Raw genomic sequence first — 25,739 nt, 5'->3', positions numbered from 1 at the left:
CAAGACAAAGGAAAAGCATGGAGAGGCTGGATCATTGCAAGCATAAAAGAAACACCTGCAAAACCGATTCCACAGGCAAAAAAAAAAAAAATCATTCCACAGTGAAAAGATTTTAGGAGTATTAAAAAAGTGCAGGCTGCAATGGTTAGTGGTTATAGAGAAGGGGAACATTTCAGGGCAAAGACAATGGGCTCATCTATGCACCCTACAGTTAATGTGCTGCAGCCACTTATACGAGCAAACAGAGCTGCTTCTTGCACAACCACAAAATTCACAGAAACAGACAAAGGTAGCTTTCATGTTTCAGTAAGGACCACACTCATCACCAAGGAATAAAGGAATAAGTGGCAATTTAACCACAACCAGCCAGTCAGATGCGCTGCACGCATTTTATTTTGCTGATACTTTGTTTCAGTTTTAGAATACTGTTTCTACTCTTTACATTTTTTTATTTTTTTTTGTTGCATCAACTGGTACATATGAATGTCTCCATTATGAAACATGAAAGAATGTGGTTGAAATATATTTCTATTGCGCAGGTCTCAGTTGAAACAAACTTTGACCATGCTCAAAAAGCGTTTATTATTAGTGGGTTAGTTGTGAGAAGAGGTTCCATGCTGTAAGAGAATAAACAGGACTAGCAGTGGCCGGGTTTAGCTGGAGGCCGAATGACTGTTCATGCATGGCAATGAATGAGGCAGGAAGTAAACTACAGTGATCTACAATGCAAAGTACAAGAACATGTCAAATTCAAACATTTGTTAAACTATGGACGTGCTACCACTGCATGTAGCACTGTGTACTATTACTTAGACAAGAAAACTAAATACTTTAATGACATAAGTTCAGCAGTGACCTACCTATCCACTCATCCACCCAGGCAAAAGCCTGCCTGTGTCCCAGCAGCAGCACATCCCGAACCACCTGTAAAAAAATACAAAGACGGTCTGAAGTCCAGAAAAACTTTATAAACTAACACACAAATAATATAAATAGCCACGCCTTACAGTTTGTTAATATTCAACCCATTTACCAACCATAAGATGAACATGTGCTGTGATAAGTTGGAAACATTCACGTTTCAGTTGTAACTATGGAAATTTACTTCATCCAGTACTAGAATTTGAAATATGTATTTTATTAAGACTTGCGTCTGACGTCTCACCTTGTGGACAAACTGCTCAACTCGTGTCTGCAGACCCCACACCTCAAACTTTACTGAGACAAGTTTGTATGAGCACATGATGGGATCCTGCGTGTCCCTCCAGCCCTCCTGAAGAATCCCTCGTGACGTCTTCTCAGACTTGAAATATCGTAAGTCCTGCAATTGTAGAGTGATCACACATGTGACACTGTAACCCAAACTGGCATCGTGTCTGCAACAGACTTGGGAAATAATCAAAACTTTGAACTGAATGACAGTAAATAACACCTTTTCACATTAACCCTCGTCCTTGAGAAAATCTCAAGCTTTTATTAAACAGCTATGAAAAAAGATAGATGCCAGATAAAAATGTGTGAGATGGAAGAGTCATTTGAGGTAAGTGCAGCTCTGAAGTCCACATAATTTACACAACTGAACAGATAAAAATAAAATAAAATGTATTCCTATTTTCCATCTAGAAACAGAAGAACCTTTCCATTAGAAGTGATTTAATAAATGACACAGTTTTTACTACTGTTTCCACCAGTGTGTTTACACCTCTCCAGGGGCGTTTACTCCTATTAGCTAACAGCCTTCAAACACACACACACACACACCTACACAAACTCACCTCAGACTCTTTATAGTAGCGCTCCGGGATCTCATCGTAGGCGATGTCGATGAAGCAAACTTCCCTCTCCTGGTCCTTCAGCTCAGTGTCAAAGATCTGAAAACAGACGAGGTAGATTTGCCCGTCGTCACATAAATACATCTCAGAAAGGTACTTACTGGTCACTGCAAGAGTTGGAATAGAATCTTAACACTGCTTGACTTGTACCTTGTCACTCTAAAAGCAGAGGTGGGCAACTCCAGTGTATCGCAAAGTGTATTGCAAAGCCATAGCTCTACTTATGGTCTTACACTTTCTCTGTCATTCTGTCCAGTGGCGAAGACACTGCTTATTTCTGCTTAACATTAACCAGCTGTAGGGCTGCTCGATTATGGCAAAAATGATAATCACGATTATTTTCACTGAAATTGAGATCGCGATTATTTGACGATATTTATTTAACCCTTTAAGACCTACTATAGAACCAAGTCCGCCAGAGCTCATATTATTTTTTTTACATGTTGTAGTGCCGTTTGTGGGAGCATTTCAATTTGCTATGCAACTGTTATAGCCCATATTTTAATAATATGTATGCATTAAGTCCATAGTAACTACATTAATTGCAAAAAAGTGCAATAAACTACAAAAAAATTGAAAATCGTTTTTGTTTTGTTTACATATATTTCTACTTGGAGAAATTTAAGAGGTTTATCCCTCAAAACTTTAAATACAAAAAAGTTGCAAAAAATAGTTTACAACAACAGGAAATTTATTTTGAGTGTCTTCATAGTTTTATTTTGGAGATACACCAATTTTTATATACTGCAGGAAAAACGAAAAAACAATCCTATGATGCAAATTTGCAAAGAAAACAGCATGTGCATCAAAATAAACTATTTCCAGCAGTGCAATTTGAGTTCTAAGCATCCCAGCAACTATTCAGAAAGGTCAAACATGACCAGTATAGGCTTTTAAGGCCTACAAGTAAAAAACTACGATTTCCGCGAAAAATGACATCACTTCCGGTTTCGGCCAGGAAATGGCGGACATACAGTTCGCGCTGACGTCTGTTTCACTGTGGGAAGTGTTACGAACAGCTGATAGGAAGGCAAAGCGTGTTTCTGGAATATTGTGTTTTTGTTCCTGCAAGAGCTTTTTATGCAGTTTTTGCAAAGCTTTATGTGGAAGGAAACTGTGACCGAGGACAAGCTGATGGCATCAGATGTAAGTACAACTCCTCCGGTTTCATATGCAAAACAAATTATTGCGCTAGCTTACACGGTTCCGGTTCTACGGGGATTTAAAAATAGTTACACAACACGGAGCGTGCTGCTCTGACCGGCTTTAAAGGGTTAACAACAACTTTAAAAAATAATATAAAATAGTGTGCAACACCACTGAAGTTTTTTTTACCTCTCTTTTCAACCAGCGGCAGTCACTCTCCTCTCCAAATAACTTCTGCTTAGCTTTCCGGGCTTCCCTCGGGTCCTCTTAATCAGCGGTCTCCAACCTTTTTTGCGCCCGACAATATTTTCACGGACCGGCCTTTAAGGTGTCGCGGATAAATGAGGGAGGGGCTAATAATCGGCTCAGTCATTTTTAATGATCGTTGAAAGCCCAGATCGTAATCGTGATTAAAATTCGATTAATTGAGCAGCCCTAACCAGCTGTATTCTATTTTTCATGAGACTTTATGAGACATGAGCATGTTTCATTTGTTATAAGATGTGTTGTAACTTGGGCAATCCCAAAGTCTACATTCCTTGAGCTCAGCCCTGATTCAATCATATCTGTATCTTTTTTCTTTCTTTCTTTTTTTTTGTTGCATGATCTTATTATGGTTACAGTTTCCCTGTGTGAAACCTCATGCATTTTCTTTTACCACACCCTCAATTCAACGAGTGCATTCTGTCCAGGCACATCTACTCATTTCCTGTCCTTCTAACTTTCAAGATTCCTTGCTTTTCCTTTTTTGTTTCCATTCATGCTTCCTCCATATTCATGCAGTTGGCCTTCCTCTCTTTCACTATGTTTTACAGCTTAGTTTATAAACAACAAGCTGAGTGGACAAATGCAAGTTATGTCGTAAGATTGGACCAGGGCAGAGGTGGGCAACTCCAGGCCTCGACGGCCGGTGTCCTGCAGGTTTTAGATCTCACCCTGGGTCAACACACCTGAATCAAATGATTAGTTCGTTACCAGACCTCTGGAGAACTTCAAGACATGTTGAGGAGGTCATTTAGCCATTTAAATCAGCTGTGTTGGATCAAGGACACATCTAAAACCTGCAGGACGCCGGCCCTCGAGGCCTGGAGTTGCCCACCCCTGCTCTAAAGCCTCATCACTTGAACCACATGTTATTGTCTAAATAACCAGTAGGGGGCGCTCTCTCCCATGTTTTGCAGCACTGCCAGTGCTGACTCCAATAACTGCATCAAATGTTGAGAAGTCATCGGCCCTCCTTCATTCTTTGTGTTGCTTTCTTATTGCTGTCGGTCATTATTTCTCATGTTGAATAAAGGGATGTTGCAGTTAGTTTATAATACACTGCAATTTATGCATGCATCTACTTGTCGATTTATCAGTTCTTCTACAGTCAGAGCTTGTGAGCATCTTGCTGCAAAATTTGTGTGAAACAAAATCAAAAGCTTGATAAATAATGAGTTGACCTCTAGAAATAGTCCTTTCTACTACAACAGCAACACTGTGATACATCACAAACTAGACACTGTGGCACTTAAATAATTCCAAGGTTACAATTACATTCTGAAACTGTTCTGATAATGACAGACAGGGAAAGCAATAAAAGAAGTGACAGGAAATTGATTTGTGTCAACAGATGAGAAGAAGGAAAAATAGCTGCACTTTGTCACTCTGCAAAATATAAACAAACATCTGCAGTAATGAATGAGTGAAATGTTTTGGGGTTTTTTTTTTTTCACTCGATGCTGAATATTTTTAAAGATACTGATGCAGCACCAGCACCTAAAACTCTTAAGAGACCATTTCAATATAAACATAAGCAAGGAAAATACTCAAAATACTCTAATAAACTTAGGGTACGTCTTTAGCTATGAGAAAATAACATTTAATCTTTTTTTCTAGATACACTAACAAATGGTATTGAATGAAGACTTTTTACCTCTCATCTGAGACCCTTCTTTAGTTCTACAAGCTGATGAAGAGTCTCATGTATCAACTCGGACGTGGTCCTGAGAGTCATCAATGACTTGGATAAAAAAACAACTTCACAAACATATAAAGAAGTCCAAATGAATTCAGTTCAATGACTTAAGACTCCTGTGACCTGAATGACTGGGAACCTACAGACCTATTTTTATGGGATTGTTTTGATAATATTAATAATGATAATAGCACAAGCCTTATCCATCAAGAATAAGGCTGGATTTTCAATTCAAATCATTAAGATGTGATTGAAGCTCAGTCTCTCAAGTTTAATTCCCTGGATTTTACAAACACATTAGTCAAACAAACAATAGTCTCCCATTTTCAGTGGATAAAAATAATTAGCATAATTACTGAATGTATATTTAGTACAGAAAGAGGGGGTAAGAGATGACAACAAACAGTAAATATATCACTGCCCAAGATTTAAGTGTATCGCAAAGCCATAGCTCTACTTATGGCCTTACACTTTCTCTGTCATTCTGTCCAATGGCGAAGACACTGCTTATTTCTGCTTAACATTAACCAGCTGTATTCTATTTTTCATGAGACTTTATGAGACATGAGCATGTTTCATTTGTTATAAGATGTGTTGTAACTTGGGCAATCCCAAAGTCTACATTCCTTGAGCTCAGCCCTGATTCAATCATATCTGTATCTTTTTTCTTTCTTTCTTTTTGTTGCATGATCTTATTATGGTTACAGTTTCCCTGTGTGAAACCTCATGCATTTTCTTTTACCACACCCTCAATTCAACGAGTGCATTCTGTCCAGGCACATCTACTCATTTCCTGTCCTTCTAACTTTCAAGATTCCTTGCTTTTCCTTTTTTGTTTCCATTCATGCTTCCTCCATATTCATGCAGTTGGCCTTCCTCTCTTTCACTATGTTTTACAGCTTAGTTTATAAACAACAAGCTGAGTGGACAAATGCAAGTTATGTCGTAAGATTGGACTAGGGCAGAGGTGGGCAACTCCAGGCCTCGACGGCCGGTGTCCTGCAGGTTTTAGATCTCACCCTGGGTCAACACACCTGAATCAAATGATTAGTTCATTACCAGACCTCTGGGGAACTTCAAGACATGTTGAGGAAGTAATTTAGCCATTTAAATCAGCTGTGTTGGATCAAGGACACATCTAAAACCTGCAGGACACCGGCCCTCGAGGCCTGGAGTTCCCCCACCCCTGGACTATGGGTGGGGGAAGGTTTGTTGAAGTCTTAAAAAAACACACACACACACACACACACAAACACCAAAGCAGCTGCATTCTTATCATTTCACAGCATCCTTTATAGAAACATACATAACTCAGACTGGTTACTGTTTGTCATAAAAAATGCAAAGCCCCTTGTTTACTTGCCTTAAAGACGTTATACAAAGTAGCAAAGCTGTTTTATTCCATTACTAAATCTAAGTGCTAAATCTGCGTGTGTGTCCGTGTGTGTCCACAGGCATTTCAAATTGAAACCAGATATTTATCCGACACAACTGTGATTTCTCTTAGTTTTCATCCACAAAGTGCACTTGCTGAAGGCGATTTCTGCTCTTTAGATTTCATTTAAAAACTCTTTGGTCTATCACTTTGTCTTGTCAGATGAAGCAAGCATCAGTCTAACGTTTCATGCATGCATCAATGAGCACTGACAGTCTGGTCATTTCCGTCTTCCTGCTTTAAGGGTACAAGTGTGGTTTGTCTCAGACACAAACAAAGCACTTGAAGCACTAGGAACCATCTTCTACGTATACATCGCAAAAACCACACATCATTTTAAAACTCGAGTGATCTTAACCTGCTTACCAGTAACCACAATACATTTAAAACTATCTGTATGTAGCACACCACTCCACGATTTCTTTTTCCTAATGTCTGAGCACTGGCAGCCTTTCATTTGATGATTAATACCCATATAAATGGGAATACAGAGAGTTAGCAATTCCAACAACCCAAATGAAATTAGGTGTCCAACAAGTGGAGCCGTTTTTTGGCAGACTCTTGAGGCTCATGCACTGTTGGCATTATTACATGATGGGATTGCACAGAAAGAGTCTTTGCTGCCAGATCTGCCTGGATAATTTTACTCATATAGCCTTTGTAGAGATCTTGTTTTTTATGTGCTATTTTATCTTAGACAGGGTTATCTTGCTTTACATATTTCTCTATGAGAAAGAGAGCAAACAGTCAGCAGTGTTACATTAAGCTGAAAGATTTGCGTGGGAGTGAGAGCCTGCCTGATTAACTGACTGGGCATATGGGCTGACAGCAGTATGGGTGTTCGCTGGGAAACCACAAACAGTGCATTTCACGATAAAGATAAAACTAAAAGTTTCATTTTCTACTTTGTTCCATTGCGCTGCTTATGGGTCACCAAAGTGCATATGCTACAGTATTTATATCAGAACAGAAAGCCCAGAAGTAACGGAACACAAGGCCATTACTAATAACACATCATGAGGTCAAATCAATATAACTTGTATAGCCCAAATTCACAAGTTTGCCTCAAAAACACTTTAAAATCTCTGCAGCATGGAAAACTATTTGCCTTTAGACCATCTGGAGGAGGAACACAGGAGGCGTCCATCTGCTTGCAGAGACATTCATGCAACAGACTGCAGATGTACAGAGCAGTCATACTATACTGTGTTCCACTCAGCATGTGACTAAAAGGAAACACCCAAACCACAGTTCAAAGCTCCTATCACACCTGCACACCATGTACTTACATTGTCATTGCATCCTTTGTTGTCCTCATATTTTGTCTCTATGTGGATGGAAAACTTGGGCAGGAACGAGCACTGTGGATTAAGAAAGAAAAAAGATGCTTAATCACTTGTAAAGACAAATTCATCAACTAATGTCCTTAACAGAAGCGGTGTTGCTTTTATTATTCTTCTGCATTCCAAAGCTGAGCAAAAATAGAAGCAACGAGCTTATGAAGTCTGTTCTTCATGAGGCTAACATATTCATACGTGCCTTGCTGTAACACCTCAAGTGCTTTTATGAGCACCGTGTCTGAGTTGGGAAGGTTTTTTCTCCATTTGTATGTTTATCACTGTATAGTTTAAAATGAGCTGTAGCAGTGCAGTACTTAAATCTCCCTGTCAAAAGTGACAAAAACCAAGACAATTTTGCTAGCCTGCTTAAAAACTCATTTTGCATGGGTGTATTTGCACTGACTCATACATAAGCACAGTACGCTCCCACACATGCACATAGACAATATCGAGCATTCCTTCGCTGTCACAACATTGTCCTCTTTCCCCGTTTATCCCCACACCCAAAAGTGTCGTGACTCACGCTACTGACATTTCTCCCTCTGCATAACAGAAGCCCTATAGCCTAATCACATTCATATGTTTTAAATTATGTATCAAGGTTAATCATGGGTCACAGAGGCCGTTCTGATTATTGGGGAAAACTTAGTGCGTGTGTGTGTGTTTGTGTGTGTGGTTGCTATGTAAGTTGTTTTGATCATTGCAGAGACTAACAAACCCTTCTGACAGAACTCAGCTGCCACCACTGTACTGCGGCTACGCTGCATACAGCAGAAGACTGCATAATCAGTAATCGGAAAATTCTTTAATATGTAAATTCTGGCATTTTTCTACAATTTGACATGTTACAAGCAGTCAGATGTTTGAAATGAAAGACGAACAGACACAATTTAGAGAAGGGATGTCAAAGTCATTTCACACTGTGGGCCGCATACAGCTCACTTTGATCTTGAGTGGACCAGACTTCACGAGTAAAACTATGTAATAAATTGCTAAAGCTACTAAAAAAAGTGCTGAAATTTTTGTTAACTCCGGGAAAATGCTTCCCCCTGTGAACTCACTGTAAAATACAAACAAACAATCAAATTATTGTCATTGTTTATGTATTACTTATTTACTTTGGTCTAGTATGAATTTCAGTGGCAGGGAGAGGTCTAAATCAATAGGAAAAGGGAAAAATCTATGCAATTCTTCACAATTTCTAAAGCTCAAAGGGCCAGAGTTGAGTCTCTGCTGGGCCTATTATTAAGTACACAATACTTAATAATCAATTTTTCTATGTGCTATTAATTAAAAGAAATGGAGAAAAAAGATCTTTGTTTGAAATCTACCGGTGAGGTAAACATAAATGTTTGCCCCTTCTATGATATTCAATTAGCTCCTAATATTTCCACAATAATATTCCACAATGATTGAGGATACTTACAGTGTATTCTTCAGAACAATGCATGAGGTGACATCGGGTCAAAGCCATGGGAGAACACAAAAGAAAGCAAAATCAGTTACACAACATCAAAGAATATAAGTGAAGGCTACAACATATAAAAAATGTCTGTCAAATATCTGAAAACCCAAATCATCCCTCCTCACTAGAGTGTGTGTTTTCATTCCCTTTAATCTGTCCTCATCATCTTGTAACACCGCTTTTTAATGATCAGAATCATTAAAGCATCACAGAAATGTTCTGTTCTGGCCACTGTGCCTCTGATCTTTGGACTCCTGATTACTGCTTGCTCGTAATATTGGTAATATTGGCTTATTCCACCGCTGTGCTCAATGCGCATAAAAAGCACTGGCGGCTGTAAGCATGTAACTATATGCAGATTTAAACGTGGTCACGCGTGAATGAGTGACACGTTCATACTTTTTTACATAGTTTTGTGTTTTGCTACCAAACTGAAACACTGGCAACCAGAAAGCTGCAACGCTGTCACTGATGTAACATCCCATTCTGGTTGACCTTGAATGTTGCGTGGAGGCATTAAGGGCACTCAGGAACTTACAATGTCTGCAGTTTGCTTTTTGACTGAAGATGCTGTCCCATGTAAATGCCTTCACCTTTTATAGAGTTTAAGATTGCACTTTATTGATCAACACTGAAAATCCTCCCTCATCTTTCATCTATGGCAGTCACCGACCTTTAACACTGAATTAGCATTTTGCTCAAGTTGCTATAAAAGCGCTTATTTCCAAAGTCACTGCATCCAGCTCATGATCACTGTGCCCAAATCTGCTATAAGCCTTAATGTGGTGAAACCTCCAAATGTCCTTCAGAGATTACACATGGAGCTGCTGGAATCTGACCATAAATTACGAGTTAGGTTGCATAGTAACTTTGATGGCTCTGACCACTTATTCGCTTTTTCTTACAGTGCTGTGCAAAAGTCTTGATCCAACTCTCATTTCTTTATATATTGTAAGGAAAATGGGAAATAGGTACAGTTGCCAGAGTTCAAAGAGAAAATCCACACAACCACACATGCATGGGATTAGGTTACGTAGGTATTCTAAATTGGCAATGAGTGTGAATGATTGCCCTGCGATAGAGCCACAGTGTGCCCCACCTCTCACCATATGGCAGCTGGGATATGCCAGCACCTGATGAATGGAAGGTAAAAAGAGAGTTTCTACAATTCTAATTAGCTTGAAATGCGATATTTGGTATAACCACAGCACAGCCTGAACTCTCTTAGGTAGGTTTTCTTGTAATTTCTTTAAGTAGTCTTCAAAAAAAGTCCTCCTGGCTTCTTGACAGCCATTCAAATCTCTCCTTTGGATGTTTCTGCCTTTAGTTCTGTTTTCTGTTAAGCTGATCCCACACTGCTTCAATAATGTTGAGGTCCAGGCTAATTTCTTTGCCTCAAACTTCAACTTTTCAGGGGACTTTTTATGAATCTGTAACAAACCACTAACCTGCGATTTTAATGAAAGTCTCCTGGCTGCAGATTTTAACTGGCACTGCTGCCTCAGACTGTGTTACATCTACAGGGGTTCATATAATCTTTCACAACTAATTAACAGATCAAGTCATCCAAATCTCGAATACTCAGAAAAATTGCTGCTTTAAACTTATACGCTGCATGAACATGTCTTTATTGGTCTTTCTGGAAATTGTGTCAGTCAGAATGGAAAAAGAAGGCTTTTAAATATGCTGCTCCCTTTTTCTGGAATAATCCGCAGACGGACCTGAAACTGTTAGAGTTGGTTATGACGGATAAGTTTGAGTCCAATAAAAATTTAAGGCAAGAAATTATTTAAATAATGTGTTAATGCAAATGAATTGGATGTTTGTGTTCACCTGCACTGAATATCGGTTGTATTTGTTTCTTTACTTATGTTACTTTTGCTGTAATTTCAGCTTTCTTTGGGCTCTCAGTGACTTTTACCTACATTAAAAAAAAGGATATATGCTTTTGCACAATCTATTAAAACTGTCCATTAAAGATTCACAATCTGGGACCAGATTTTATCTCCAAGCTTCTTAAACCTTTATATCTTCTTTTCACACTCCTCCAGTTCACTTAAAACATGCAGCCAAGTGTTTATAGTAGCTGGCGAGTCCTGAGAAGCTGACCTTTAAAAGAAATATTGTGCTTACAATCTGACTGTAGTTCTAGGCTTTAAACACAGAGTATTAAGAAGGCAAAAGTAGGCCTCCTTCAGTTACAACAGCTAACTCAATTCTTGATATAGCATGAGCTGTGAACAGCATGACATCCTGAGAAATACTTTTAGACGGTTTACTTACCGGTTATGGTGTAAGGGTAGTAGTTCCATGCCTTCTCTGTTACATAGAAGATTTTAGGAACCACTGCTCGAGCCCAGCTGGGTAATTTACTGCAGAGAGGCATTGAGAGAGACAAAGACAGATGTGGAGCGCAACTGTGAGCTTGTGTTAGTGAAGGAGGTTGAAAGATTGAAACTGCTTCCTTTGGCACAGCAATCATCAAAAACTTGTTTTACGCATGAAAGGAAAATGGACTCGCAGAATAAAACAGTTGAATAAAAGAGTGCTTCTGTAAAGCTTTGATTGAGGGGAGTACAAATGGCAGCTTAGGATTTTCAGCCACTCTAATGTAATAAATGAAACCAAAAGACCAACAAAAGAACATACGGACAAAAAAAAAAGTTATAACAATTTATGCTGCTGATATAAATGTGGTCTATAAAGGAGCGCTCTCTCTTTTTTTATATATATACACACAGTTAAACACATTCATTCCAAGGATGGCTGAAGCAGTTGGGCTTTAAGGACCTAAAGGGACCAAAAGACACATTAATGGCAGCAATGAGGAAAAAACAAGTGGTGCCTTCCCTTTTTCTCGTGAGCTGTGCAGCAACATAATTTTACAACATAATAATTTTATTTCATGACATTTCAACAATTCAAATCCTCGACACTGACGGATAACTTATTCCGACTTGAAACATCTCACAGCTTTGTTTCACTAATGTATTAATCTGAGTTAATAAAGCTACTTCTGGCTTTCCCCCCTTTTTCACAAGGAATCAGCAGGATGCTTCTAATGCAGGTTAAATTATGTCAAGGTAGTGTCATACTTATCCCACAAACAAAATAGTCATATAAACTCTCAAAAATTTATTAAATATCGCACTATTTATCAGTTGTAGCAGCAGACATGAGTTTTCTGAGCCTGAAAGCACTTTGTTGAAACTTTTAATCTCGGTATCATCCAGCATGAGGTCACTGTTTCAGTACTCTACCAATATGTGTATTCGGGAGACTTATTAATGCATGTCTGTGCTTGACATTCACTTTTCTTCGATTATGTACTTTGGAAAGCCGCCACATACTTTGACTGACATACTCTCCAAAACAGGACAAAAATGGCACTCCGTGAAATACGTGACTGCTGTGAATAAAAATTTGTGAATGCTGCCAGATATTCTCTCTCTCTTCCAACAAAGAGACTGACACCCCTCCTACACCTCCATCTGTTGAGTTCTCCTATTCCCTCCTTCTTCTTCTTGTAAAGATCTTTGCCAGCCCATGTTGCCAAACGTGCGAGCATAATGGATGTCTGCTTTATTTTATTTATTTTTTTTAAAAAAGCATCCCGGTTTATCTGAACGCATCTGAGGAATGGTAACAATTGTTCATAATCAATCAACTTTAACAATAGTAATAGTAATAACAATAATAATAATGATAATAAACAAGGAAAACAGTATTCATGAGATGAGATCAGGCCAAATAGTAAAGTACTGTGTGAAGCAGATTGTGAGGGCTAATGAGGCGGTTAAAGTGTGACAGATTGGCAGCTTGATTCCCTGCTGGTGACTTAAAGTTAATGTTTACTTGTTGCAGCTCCAGATGGATGACCAGTTAAGGTAAACAGAACAGTAGTTAACTATAGTAAAGTTATGTTGTTGATTCTATACAAGCCTAACTTCCATCCATGCAGTTTCTTCTTGCCACGCTTACCACGTTTATACAAAGAACATCATTAAAATATAACAATATTACTTGTGGATTAGTTTTTTTTATGTCTTCTGGTCAATTTGATATCTCAAGAACGCCTGAAGGGAATTTTATTGCATTTGGTAGTAGAGCCAAACCAAAACATAAACAGACTTCCCCAACAATGGTTTTGTTTACTTATTTATTTACATGTTTACACTGTTGGGTTCTGCTGATATTACCCAGGTTTGTGTGTTTGTTTGTTTTAAGGCAATAAATTAAGAATGCCATTTCACTTCATGTGAAAGCACATCAGTTGTTTTCCATGATTATGCACCATCTAGTAAGAATTCCTTGATCATTTTTTCACTACAAATATTGTAAGACAGAGATATAAAAGGCAGCTTGAGTGGTTGACAGAGGAACGCAGCTGTTATTTCCATTGAGAAGTGAGGGTTTCGAATTAAACCACAGGGATGTTCATCATCAATATGTGGAGCTTTTGAATTCTGCCAAACACAGACACACATTTACGCACTCATACATTTCACTCCATCAAAATGTCAGCTGCTGTGGAAAGGTTAGTGTTTTCTAGATCTCCATCTAACTGCAAATGCAAACATCCATCAAAGCTGAGAGTTTAAGTGTTTAGAATACAATTCTGTCCCTCTTTTTTCTCCTTGCCTGAATGACAATTTTGTTGGTGCGCATGAATGAACTGCTCTGAAATGAGTAAATATCGCTCCTTAGATATTGGCAAAATTTCACAAAAATTTCACAGAACTGCTCCACCTTACAGTGTGAATGAAGATTATAGCCTAAGGTCTTTTTTTTGTACAAAGCAACTGTTGCCTTTCATTTCTGTTTAAACAAAGCTCCAAGCAAGTGTCTTCCTGAACACTGTTGCTCAAAATACTCAATTTATCTATATAAATTTCTAGTTCAATACAAAGCAAACCGACTGAAAATATCTGAATGGAGATCCAGACGATCTCTGTATGCTGCCTTTGCCTTCTTCATTTCCTCTGCAGAGCAGAGGTGTGCTGACTCAACATAATTAGTTCCCTGGCATAGCGAATGCTGACACGGGTATTTGTGCTCAGACAAATGGCCTACAGCATCTCTGCCTTCTTCCATTTTCTCTCTCTTGACCTCGTTTAGGCTCTGTCATATTTTTTTCCGCAAAAAAATTTCCACCTTTTCATTTTTTAATAATGTATTTCTTGCTAACTTTCATTTTAATTCGTAATAATAATTATATATATTTAAATGACAATTCATTATAACAAATAAGTAATTAATCATTCATTAAAATAAAAAAAATTAACAACAATACTGCCAGTCTTGTCATTAAACAACCAAAGATACAATGAATGGACTTGATGCTTCTCGATGCTTCTCGATGCAGAGGCCATTGTGATTAGATTGTACATCTTTGCCTCAGACAAACAAGAACAATTTTAGGTCTAATCATTTTTTACCGAATTACCTGAAATTACCACATCCTGCAAGCACTCGTGTCATCGGGAAGAAATGCTGTAAATATAAGCAAATAGTTCATCACCAGGAAACACTGCAAGCGGTGTTTAGGCAATTTGAAGTATTTCTTGTTAAACTATATCACGATTTTAACCCCTGCATTGCTTTTTTTTTGGATTGACTGCATTTAGGAACAGGGAATTAGGTCCCAGGTGGCGAGAATAGCCTTTAAAACAACAATCCCACAAGCATTTGGCTTTCTGGTAAACTTCTACAGAGTTTAGTTCTGCCAGTCAGTGTGGGAAGTTTTTGATTCATTGCATTCACTGAGTAGTCTTTTCTGTAAATATTCAACCATAGGGATTGAATTTGTTCGTTCCATTTCTGAAACAAACAAACAAAATATGTTCTGTGGGCAAGAAGATTCTGCCAGAGAAAGACAGCAAACAGAAATGTTCAGGAACTGGTTGGAGACCAAATGAAAATTAGATTAGATTAATGGTGGCCAGCATATAAAAGTAGCCCACACACTACTAATTAATCACATGTCGGGCATTCAACTAGCAGGAGAATATTCCACTGACCTGTTGAGGTAGACTCGTTTCTCTGTGTACTGTCCTTGGCCATGTGCCGGGTCTTCATACGGTTCGTTCTGGACAACCTCCACCCCTTCCCCTCGATCGCTCTGCTCATGGCTGTGTTTACTGATCATGTACAGCTGCCCAATCCGGTACTAAAAGACAAAACGCACAGACAGGGTGAGTTCACACTCCGAAGCAACCAAAACTGTGACAGAATCAGAAAGAAACACTGATAACAAAAGATTTCACCGAAAAAGTTCATCCACAGTTAAATTACAAATGAAAAGGTGCGCCAGTCGTACTTTATTTTTTATTTCTAAAAGCAAATATCCAGTTGATAATGTCATAACACCATTACCAGAATCTAATAACACTAACAAAAAGTACAAGAAAAAAAATCCACAGTTTGTGATTCACTAATGACACCTAAAAAAGAGCCTCGAACTGTGCTTCACTAACTGCACCCTTGACTCAGTCTAATTTGCTGTTATCACTGCAGCCACAGAGAAGCATATGCCAAAAGCAGTTATGGTCACCTTCCTTTTAGTCAGCGATTACATATGTAGAGCTTAAGAGGAATAGAATCAAAGGGAACTCAGCAGGGCATCAAAGCACCCATGCTAACAGCAAACTTGGCTTATACACTTCTACACCTTTTGATGCACAAGTTACCTCAGTAATACGTGCATGGTACTTTTTTTCCTGTGGAGTTTAGCACTGTAGATCACCTCAGAGAAATGTTACAAGATGAAGCAGATAAATACATTCTCTTAATCCATTAGCCTTAACATTTGAATTTTTAATTTTATAACTAATTAATAGCACATGCTATAGTATTGTGTGGTCTGTGATTTCAGTCCGTTGCCAGGTGGCTGATAGGCAACATGAGGACATCCTAATATCTGATCTAGATAAGAACCTTCAGGGCCTAAGATGTAGCTACGTACCAATTTGGGTTGCTCAACTCCTGCTCATGTGGGACTTTCTGGGCAAACAACCAGACAGGGACTGTGTTCTAGTAAGATGACGTCAAGAATTTCTACAAAACTAAAATTATAAAAGAGTAATTAAACTGTGACTGAAGAGACACTTTAGTCAATCACGAAGTAAAAATTATATGTTTATGCAACAATGAATTCCACCTGCTTATCTTGCAGTCAACAATCATTGTGTATTTACTGCATTTAATGTTACTCCTGATTTCACTGAAAGCAAACATAGAAAACAAAATGAAGTCTCAGATGCTTCTTCTGCAATAATGGATCTCTGTACAAAGGTAAAAATTGCTGTTGTATGGCAAAGGAACTTCTGTTCTATAGAACAGCGGTCTCCAACCATTTTTGCACCGCGGACCGGTTTATGCCCGACAATATTTTCATGGACCGGCCTTTAATGTGTCACGGATAAATACAACAAAATAAAACTAGTACCAGTACCGAAAAAAAGAAAATTTATTCATAACACGCGTGAAAAGACCAAGGAAAACCGAGTAAACGATAACAAAATAACGCTGAAAACCGATAAAAACCCTGAAAACGATACATTTCACACCTGAGCCTCAACTCTCGCGACCCGGTACCAAACGACTCACGGACCGGTACCGGTCCGAGACCCGGGGGTTGGGGACCGCTGCTATAGAACATGTCTCTGCAGCACACTGGAACGTTTTCAATTAACCAAATAAGTGTAGCTATGCATAAATCCAAAGCATTGTTCTGTGTAAAAAGACAAAAAAGGAGAAAGACTGATTTTTAAAGAGGAGGTCAAGAGCTGAGTGTGAGAGAAAGACTGAAGAGGATCAAAGGATGGCAAATCAAAGAGATACAGAGGATACAGACAACTGTAAATTCTAGAGTGATTATAATTAAATGAATAAGGAAACATAAAGGTGAGGCATAAACAGTCTGAGCTCTTCACTAAGAGATACTAGCTTCACAAAAGATTCAAAAACCAGGAAAGTTTGCCCTGGTAAATCAAATTAACCATATTTCTGTGGATTCAGCTGACCTTTTCCAGCCTCAGCTGTTAGCTAAGCTGTGATGTCCTGTCGAGGGAAAATGAGAGGTGCTCAGATAGTCGCCCAAACAAACTCCCAGCAGGCCTCTAAATTTTCTTTCTTTCTGTTTTTTTAATAAACAGGCATAAAATAAAACGACATGAAACGGTTAAAGCAGAGATTTCATCATGGAGGCTTTGCATGTGTGGTTTTTAGAAAGTTAACTTTATCACTCGCGTGATGAATATTTAACACGGAAGATTTTCTAGTTCGTTATTTCCAGGCCGCCATATTTAGTCAAATACAGTACATATGTACTTGCACACAATACCTCAAAGTAGCTGCATGGGGGTCAAATAATATACATACAACATATTATGTTAGTGTGAGTGTATATTTCTGACTTAATTAGCCCAATTAACTAATAGTCTGGTGAAAACATAAAATACAGCACCGTGTTATTATCGCTTTACAAACATGTTAATTCCCTGAAACTAATAAGTCTAAGTGTCCTGCTGAGGAGAGGTGATGGTGATTGTTATGCTTAACAGAGCTTTCAGTGGCCAACAGAGCCTCAGGGACAAGAGTGTAATCATTTGAAAAATAGACACTCCCACCAGAGCAGGACACATACACAGAGTAGGACACAGATGATGAATTAGTATAGCTTTTGATTAGTTCTGATTAAGCATGGGCCACGAGGAAAGAAAAAATCCTCCCTTTTGAATTTTAAACACTTGAAACCCTCATGTAATGCTATCGATTTAATGAAAAGAAGACTCTGTCTAAGATCATGATACATGATGTCGTCAACAGGGGCAGAAAGCCACATAAATATACGCAAAACATGTAGGCACATAGGTAAGGCACACAATAAGCCTATTTTACATACATTTTCTGTTATGACACCAAAGCAACAATTAAATAGAGTGCTTTTGTTGAATGAAACCTGACATAATGTGTTTCCCGTGCTTACATTCCTTAGCTATATCACTTTTCCCCCCCATGCATTCATGCAATCTATGCATTAAAGGTCACAGGCACAGCTGCATCACCTTGGCTCTGCATCCTCTGTGGTGGACTAGTTTCACTGTGAAAGTAACACAATGACTCAAATCCTTTGTGGCTGTTTGGCCCACACACTGCTCTGGGCAATGATATGTATTCGTTGTTTCACACAGATAGAAACATGCATGCATGCACGTACATTACATCCGTGAACACACACACACCATGCACACATACCCACTAACCATAAAGATAGTTGTCTAAGCACAACACTAGCAGAGTGGAGATCTGGAAGCAGAAGCAGGCTACAGTGAAAAATTAAGACGTACGGGCATTCTCCCTCCTTCCACTGGTCAAATAAAAGCCAAAATGAAGTGAATTTTATTTTAGCAAAAAAACAAAATACAAAAAACCCAAACCTCTGTATTCAACATAACACACACTGGCTCAGACGGATGGTTTTGGTTAAACACTCTAACCTAGACTACAGTTTAAGATTCCTCATAAAAACTTGAAACGAGATGAAGCTAAGTTTAAAAAAGTATTCCAACCACTACTACTGCAGCACTGATAAACAGTAAGAAAAAAAATGCCTTGTACTGCGTTGCTCTCACATTAAAGCCAAAACAGTAATAATTGTGTATAAATCATAGTTTCACAAAAAAAAAAACCTTCCTCTCCAACATCTCAATTTACAATAATACCACATTTCACATTTCAATTCGCTTTCAATTTTCAAAGTACTGGTACTGCACAGTTTTTGAATTTCAGTGAGCCATGAGGAGAGACAGGCCAAGCAGTGAACCAAACACCATGTGACATTTAATTCATTACATAACATACTATGGTCAATGCCTCAGATACAGCTCACGTAATTAGTGTTAAATGGACTGGCATTTAGATAGCACATTTCTAGTCTTGCTGACCACTCAGAACTCTTTTACACTACAAGTCCTTTTCATACACATTAACACAGGATTGCATTTTATGACATTTTTAAGTCATAAAAAACTGGTTCAACACTTGCTGAAGAACAGCAGATATGTTGAGGTTGGTGGGATTGAACCGCCAACATTCCAACATTCTGATTAGTAGGCTATCTGCTCTTACCTCCCGAGTCACCGTCGCTCATTTGGAGTTGGGTTTCTGGTTACCTACTGAAAGTTACAGCCAATATTAAATCTCTTTTTAGCTCTGGAAATATATGATTCTAACTGTTCATGCAGCTCAGCACTAACAGCTGCACGATGTCCATCAAATAGCCAAAGTTGCTTTCAACTGACAACAGTATACATATAGTGAGTGTAATGTAATGAAACAAACAAAAACTAAGCTGATAATAATCACAACACGTAGCCATTTTAACAGCCACTTACGTCTAAAAAGCACCACTGCTGCTAAGCCCACTTTAGCAGCAGCAGTGCAGAACCCACTAAAAAGTTCAGTGAAGTTCAATGAAGTTCAGTGAGTTCAGTCTAGCACAGGGCTGTCATGTTGCAAGATTATGAAATTCATCAGGCATAGGACATTTTCTGCACTCACAGCATACCTTCAGGACATTTTGACATCAGGCTTAGTCCTGAAATAACCCGTGTACAGTGTAGTGCTCTGTACTGCACAACCTCTGAAGTCCTGAAATGCATAGCCAACCTTCAAGTGTTATGCAAGGGCAGGCCTATTCAATCTTATGTAAACAGTACTTAGGCATTTATTTCCTTGGTTATAACACTTAAACGAGTCAATGGTTTCATTTACTCTGCTTGTAATATGTTGACTTTCAGATAGCTCAATCACAGACAATAAATCTGTCATGGACCATGTGTATACACCGTGATAGACTAGCTACCTGTCCAGGCTGTACCCTGGCTCTTACTCTATGACATCTGGGAAAGACTCCAGCAACCCTGAATTGGTTAAGCAATGAGAAAACAGCTGACTAGATGGAATGTCCATGAGATCAGCAGTGACAATGGACACTATATGAGTTTTTGGGCTATAGAATACTTTTTACAAAAATAAAAAGGTTTGTGTTAACTTATTATTACAGCATATACCCAAAGCTGAATCATCTAAAGTTATTAATTACATTAAGTTCTTACATCACTGTCAAGAAGCCATTACAGTAACATCCAGGGCAAAATGCATGTTATTTTTGCATCATATCAGTTTTGTCTCTCCTAATCTGAGTCATGGCCTGCTTTATTAATAAAAGCTCACCTCTTCAATGAAGTCTCAAAAGCTTCTAAAAACAGCTCTGGGCTGTGGAAGAGATCCAGCCTGATAAGCTAAGAGCTACTGTAAATAATGCATATGCACTCCATTGCTTTCCTGTGCGCCACACAAAAACCAGTGAGGTGAGTAGTGTCAACTGAAAGACACTGCAGTGGCAGAGGACAAAGTAAGGGGAGCGTCACAAAGATATCTGGAGTTTTGTGAGTAATGACAAATTAAAGTAAATGCAAGTGAGGTACTGTCACCTTGAAATAAAAGCTTTGAACACAAGTGTGACATCATCTTAATTCACTATTCATTTAGACAAGACGTGTCCTCGTCCATTCATTTTGACATTGATGAGTTGTAGTGGCCTTTAAAAATATCAAGGACTAGCATACGTCATCTTGCCCTCTTTTGTGGGTCAGTGTGATGATTTTAAAATATTAAAAAAACACCCCACCATTAATATCCTCAATCACGAAGAAGCCAAAAAGAGGCTACCCAGTACACCGAAAGGTTTGAACAGCAACAACAACAAAAACAGAATAAAAAAGTCTTGTACTGATTAGTTCAGTAACCTGCTATTTTCTCCCTTTGGAGTAATCACTTCTGTGAAAGCTGTTCTGTTGAGTTACACTCATTCTTTCCCTTTTCTGGAAATCTTCACAGCGTGATCAATCATTTAGCTTTATGACACAGCTGGCCAGTGCTTGCCTTGCCTTTATTTGATTTTTCTGATAACAAGGCACTCTGGTTTGTTGTTGCTCATTAATCAATAATAATAAACTAGAGTGTGTTGTCATCATCGCCCCCAATTACGAGGTCCTGGGCTAGTTCACTGAAACCCAAACTCACAAACTAAGATGACTACATTCTTACGGACGTGAGATGAGCCAACTACGGCATCTTGCTTGAGTGCCTGTATGTGCAAACTGCATAATCATCCCTAAATTTCCATGTAAGGCAAATAATCTAATTTAATCTCAATTATTTAGCATTCTACAATTAAATGAACATGATCGACCAATATTGGAAATCTGCCAATAAAAAATCACTACCTGAAGAAGTGCCTGCATGTGCTATTTACAAATGTCCCCTTGAAGTTTCCTGAATGTCGTATGAACACTACATCACAAAAACGGATAGTCAACAAATGATACCACTTAATTATGAATCATTATTAATTAATGTCTTTTGTCCCTTCTCCCTCCACTCAACCCAACCAGTTGTAGCATATTTCGTCCTGTTAAAAGGGAGTTTTTTCTTCCCACTGTTGCAAAAGTGCTCACTCAAATGGTGATTGTCTGATTGTTGGGTTTCACTGTATTATTGTAGGGTTATTACCTTACAGTGTCCTCGGGATTCCCATATGCTTGTTTGCCATTCACCTAGGGACCATCTTTGATCCGAGGACACCACAAGGGTTACGGGCCTCAAGGTAACTGTTGTTGTGATTTGGCGCTATATAAATAAAACTGAATTGAATTGAAATTGAATAACGTACCATCGACACGAAAACCAAATGTCTGGCATAGCAGATAGCGGAGACTTTGTCCCTTGAACTTGATCGACGTTACTGGAAAGTTAGTTGTGTTTGCACCACAAAGCAACACAACTAACTCATTCAACTACCTGTAAACAGACCACAAAATGGCACTATAATGAAGGCCAAAACAAACAATACAAAGGCTGCTAACATGAATCAATCCAACATCAGCTCAAGTGTCCATAAAAGCAAGCCTGTAGAGCACGTCAGCGTATCCATCAAGACGCACTGAAGTCACCGATGCAACTGCATTCCATATAGTGACCAATGAAGGAAAAATAGTCAACAAAATGGGCAAAAGTTATGTTATATCTTAATGGATATATTATAACTTTTGAAAAGTAGTGATATCTGCACTGAACATAATAGGAGACATATAGAAGTATATACAGCCATTGAATACTTTGCTATGAGTTTTATTTACATCCATAAGCTACAAAGAATGGAGTGACAGACATTATTTTGCTGGTTCTTTCATCTAATGTAAAAGAATAATAACACAAATATCTAGAGGGGAATCATTGCTGTGAAATAATAAAATCACTGTCATTGATATGAAGTTCTTAATTATAAAATATGAGGAGTCATTTAGCCCTAAAACATCTAGCGCTAATTTGCATTCAGCATGTCTGAGCTCACCCTCAGAAAAATACTATTATCACTTGATTATCACATAATTTCAAATATGCATTCTTCTTTTTTTTTCCTCCCTTTCCCCCCCATCTTACTTATGCTTCACTTTTCTTCTGCCAACCTATTGCCTTAAAGAAATAACAAAAGCTTTGTCCAAAGTTGCAATATCTAAAGACACCATAAACAGAAATCCCTCATTAACCAAAAAAGGAGTACTACTGCTACCAGTCCTAACGGCTTAGTGTCTAGACTCAGACATGCTTCTGCAGTGGCAATACTGATAAAATGGTTGATCCTTGTATCGTCTGTTGCTGAGCGCGATTGGGAGTGGACATCGGATAATGAGGGAGAAAGATAAAAGAGAAGAAGAGGGAAAAAGGGGAGGGATTATTGAAGTAAGGGACAGGGAAGGGATAGGGAGACAGCAGAAAAGGAGAGAGGGGGTATGATTAGCAGTGTATGTCACTCTGTTTCCAGGCCTCTGCATACAGAGTAGAGGGAACTGAAATGAACGAGAGCAATAAATAAAGGCCGACCAGAATGGATTGGGGAAAATATAGAATTATTAACTGTCTGAGAGATTATCCCCCTCCTGTGTGACAACATCTCTCATCAAAGACGTGGAGGTCTTGAGTACTTTGGCTCCGCTTGCACCCTCAGAACGACACAGTGATGAAAGATCTTGAACTTAGCTTTTAATTAAAGATAAGACTTAGGCTGTAGCACTTAAACAAAAGACCCACTGATTCAATTTAGCATGAAAGTTAAGTCTAATGTTGCTGTTAAGAATTAGTTTTAATTGTGCTAAAAAAAAAAAAAAAAAAAAGACTAAGTGTAAGAGTAGCAAAAACATCACAGAAAATTGTTTGTCATTTTCTTTGGCCTTTTGAAAACAAATGTTCAGCAAAAGGTCAACAGTTGGATTTCGAGTATCTTCAAAGCTCTTGCAGATATAGCAGAAATAAATAAATAGCTTGATATTATGATTTTGATGTCCAGTCAACATCATCATTGGCACAAAATAATGTTACAGTATAAACCCTGATTCATTCATACCACACATATCAAATTTCCAAATATGTGATTAATAAAGTTGACAATTCATTTAAAGGTGTGCTTAAAATAAAAAAAAGACAATTAACTTAATATACTAATATTACATTACATATAATGTAATTAAAGTATCAATATCCCTTACTATGTAATAAATACTCAGTCCACCTTTGCAAACCTGATTTTGTATGATGAAGCTTACAAAATGCTATTATCAAGCAGTTTACTTACCCAGACAGGATTTCATTTATTCCATGATTCGTTTAACTGTAATAAAACTAGGCACACGCTACAGTATCAAGCTCAGTATCAAGCTTGCTCTATTGAGTTGGCTTAAAGAGCCTGACAAATGAGACAAGTTTAAATCTACAGCACACTTTACCATCGTTGCGTAATTAAGATGAATCCCATTATTCAATTGAACCACATAATACGCTAGTTTGAATTATACTTTGCTTTCCAAGCGCAGATTACTGGTTAATCTGATGTAGTGCAAATTATGTTTTGCAGAGAAAATGAAATTTGCCTTCACTTATGAGACACACGGTGATTTATCATTAGCTGAGTAAGATAGAAAGATGTAAGATGGAAATATGTAGCCTTTCCAAACACCAGACTCCCATCAGATTGAGACAACAATAACTCGAGAAACTTCTCATTAATAACACAAGGTCGCACTCGTTAAAATGAGACGACTTTTTGTTACATTTAGAAATCTATAAATCTTTTAGATGTTTTTTTTTTCCCAGAGCAAGTAAAATAAATGACCTTCCACAGAGAGCTTCTGACATTAGCCAAATACTCTTCTAAATGAGTATGGAATCAGTGAGCACATAATTAACCTGCAGTTTAACAAGGCTGCTCCTCGGCAGCCTTGTCAGCAAACCTCTCAATTTGAATGTCAATGTGAGGTAACAGTCTAAACTAAAAGCTCTGATAATCACTGTGCTCCACTTGCACAGGGCCACGTTAATGCCCTCTGGGAGTACTGTGGTAGCCAAAACTGAGAGACCATTTTGTGCTTGGCAGGTACTACAACACTGACAACTTGTACGAGCAACTTTAAAAGTAGGGTTGTGAGCTGATTCGCTCAGTGTGTTTCTCTTAGCTGCAGGGTGAAAGAGCCTGTGAGGAGAAGTGTACGTGTAAAATAGTGACTGCATATTAAAGACCTGTGATTATGTAGGCTTCAATGTGGGTTACTCACTTTGTGAATACTATTGGGATCTCGACAAAAACTAAGAGTTTAGTGTAAGTCCCGTAATTAGTGATGCACTGGCTGCAGCTTTCTTGGCTGTTTTCCAATTTTTTCGTAAGCATGAGCTGCAGACGTTTATTTTTCCCGATTCTAATTTTCAAAAGTACGTGCAAACAAAAATCAACTATTCAATTGCTCATAATCCCAACATTTTTTTTAAATATGCTGGAATCCACAGAAGTCATTCACATTTGTCCGGTATTTCATTGCTCCATTTTTACACAATAAACAAAAAAAAAGGTTTTTTTCTTCCTTCTGTTTTTCAGCTTTGCAATTCAGCACATTTAGATAATTCTGCTCTGGGCTTCAAAATAGTTTAATTTAGTTTTCCAGTTTTCTTAACCCGTAAGAGAAAATGTCATTGTACAGAAAAATCACTAAGACGACACATACATCTGGTACACACACATAGAAATACATACATCCACAATCCTATACTGATGCCACACCCACAGGGCCGTTTCATTACCTATCATGGCAAATATACACAAACAAACTCACATTGAGCGACAGACACATGCAGCCCTTCTTGCCCTGTTCTGTGCGCATTTAATCAACTGGGTGGCAGTGTGCACTGCTCTGAGCTGCACTCTCCAGATAAGATTATCCTTTAGCTGTAGGCCTGACAGTCAATAGGTTAGACAAGGGGCATAATTAGTGTTTGTGTGTGTGTATGTGTATTAGGCCAAGGGAGAGAGGGTAAATGAACAACACAGATAAAGATGGTAAAGATAGAAATTGAGTGAATAAGAGAGAAAAGCACAAAGACAAGTTATCAGTGTTGCCCAGCAGAGCACTATAAACATGAGAAATCAATGTGAAGGATGCAAACACAT

The 25,739-nt window shown here is 38.3% G+C and overlaps 1 protein-coding gene across 1 annotated transcript in view; it reads right to left on the bottom strand.

Moving 5' to 3' along the window:
- The window catches only part of LOC146708094 (cytoplasmic phosphatidylinositol transfer protein 1-like), a 75,743-nt gene that overhangs the window by 4,587 nt on the left and 45,417 nt on the right, over positions 1–25,739 (bottom strand). The window contains exons 2-8 of the mRNA XM_085459832.1: positions 15,199–15,347; positions 11,462–11,550; positions 9,140–9,147; positions 7,663–7,734; positions 1,776–1,871; positions 1,166–1,321; positions 861–924 (exon numbers count right to left, since the gene is read on the bottom strand). Coding sequence (XP_085315958.1) covers positions 861–924; positions 1,166–1,321; positions 1,776–1,871; positions 7,663–7,734; positions 9,140–9,147; positions 11,462–11,550; positions 15,199–15,347 — 634 coding nt within the window. The remainder of the gene's footprint in view (positions 1–860; positions 925–1,165; positions 1,322–1,775; positions 1,872–7,662; positions 7,735–9,139; positions 9,148–11,461; positions 11,551–15,198; positions 15,348–25,739) is intronic.

Source organism: Copadichromis virginalis, linkage group LG6, assembly GCF_057382275.1.
Source record: "Copadichromis virginalis isolate Kocher_CV1m ecotype Utaka linkage group LG6, C_Virginalis_male_GT1.1, whole genome shotgun sequence".
NCBI lineage: Eukaryota > Metazoa > Chordata > Actinopteri > Cichliformes > Cichlidae > Copadichromis > Copadichromis virginalis.
The sequence above is the reverse complement of the archived record's forward strand: the minus strand, read 5'-3'. Positions and strand labels throughout refer to the sequence as shown.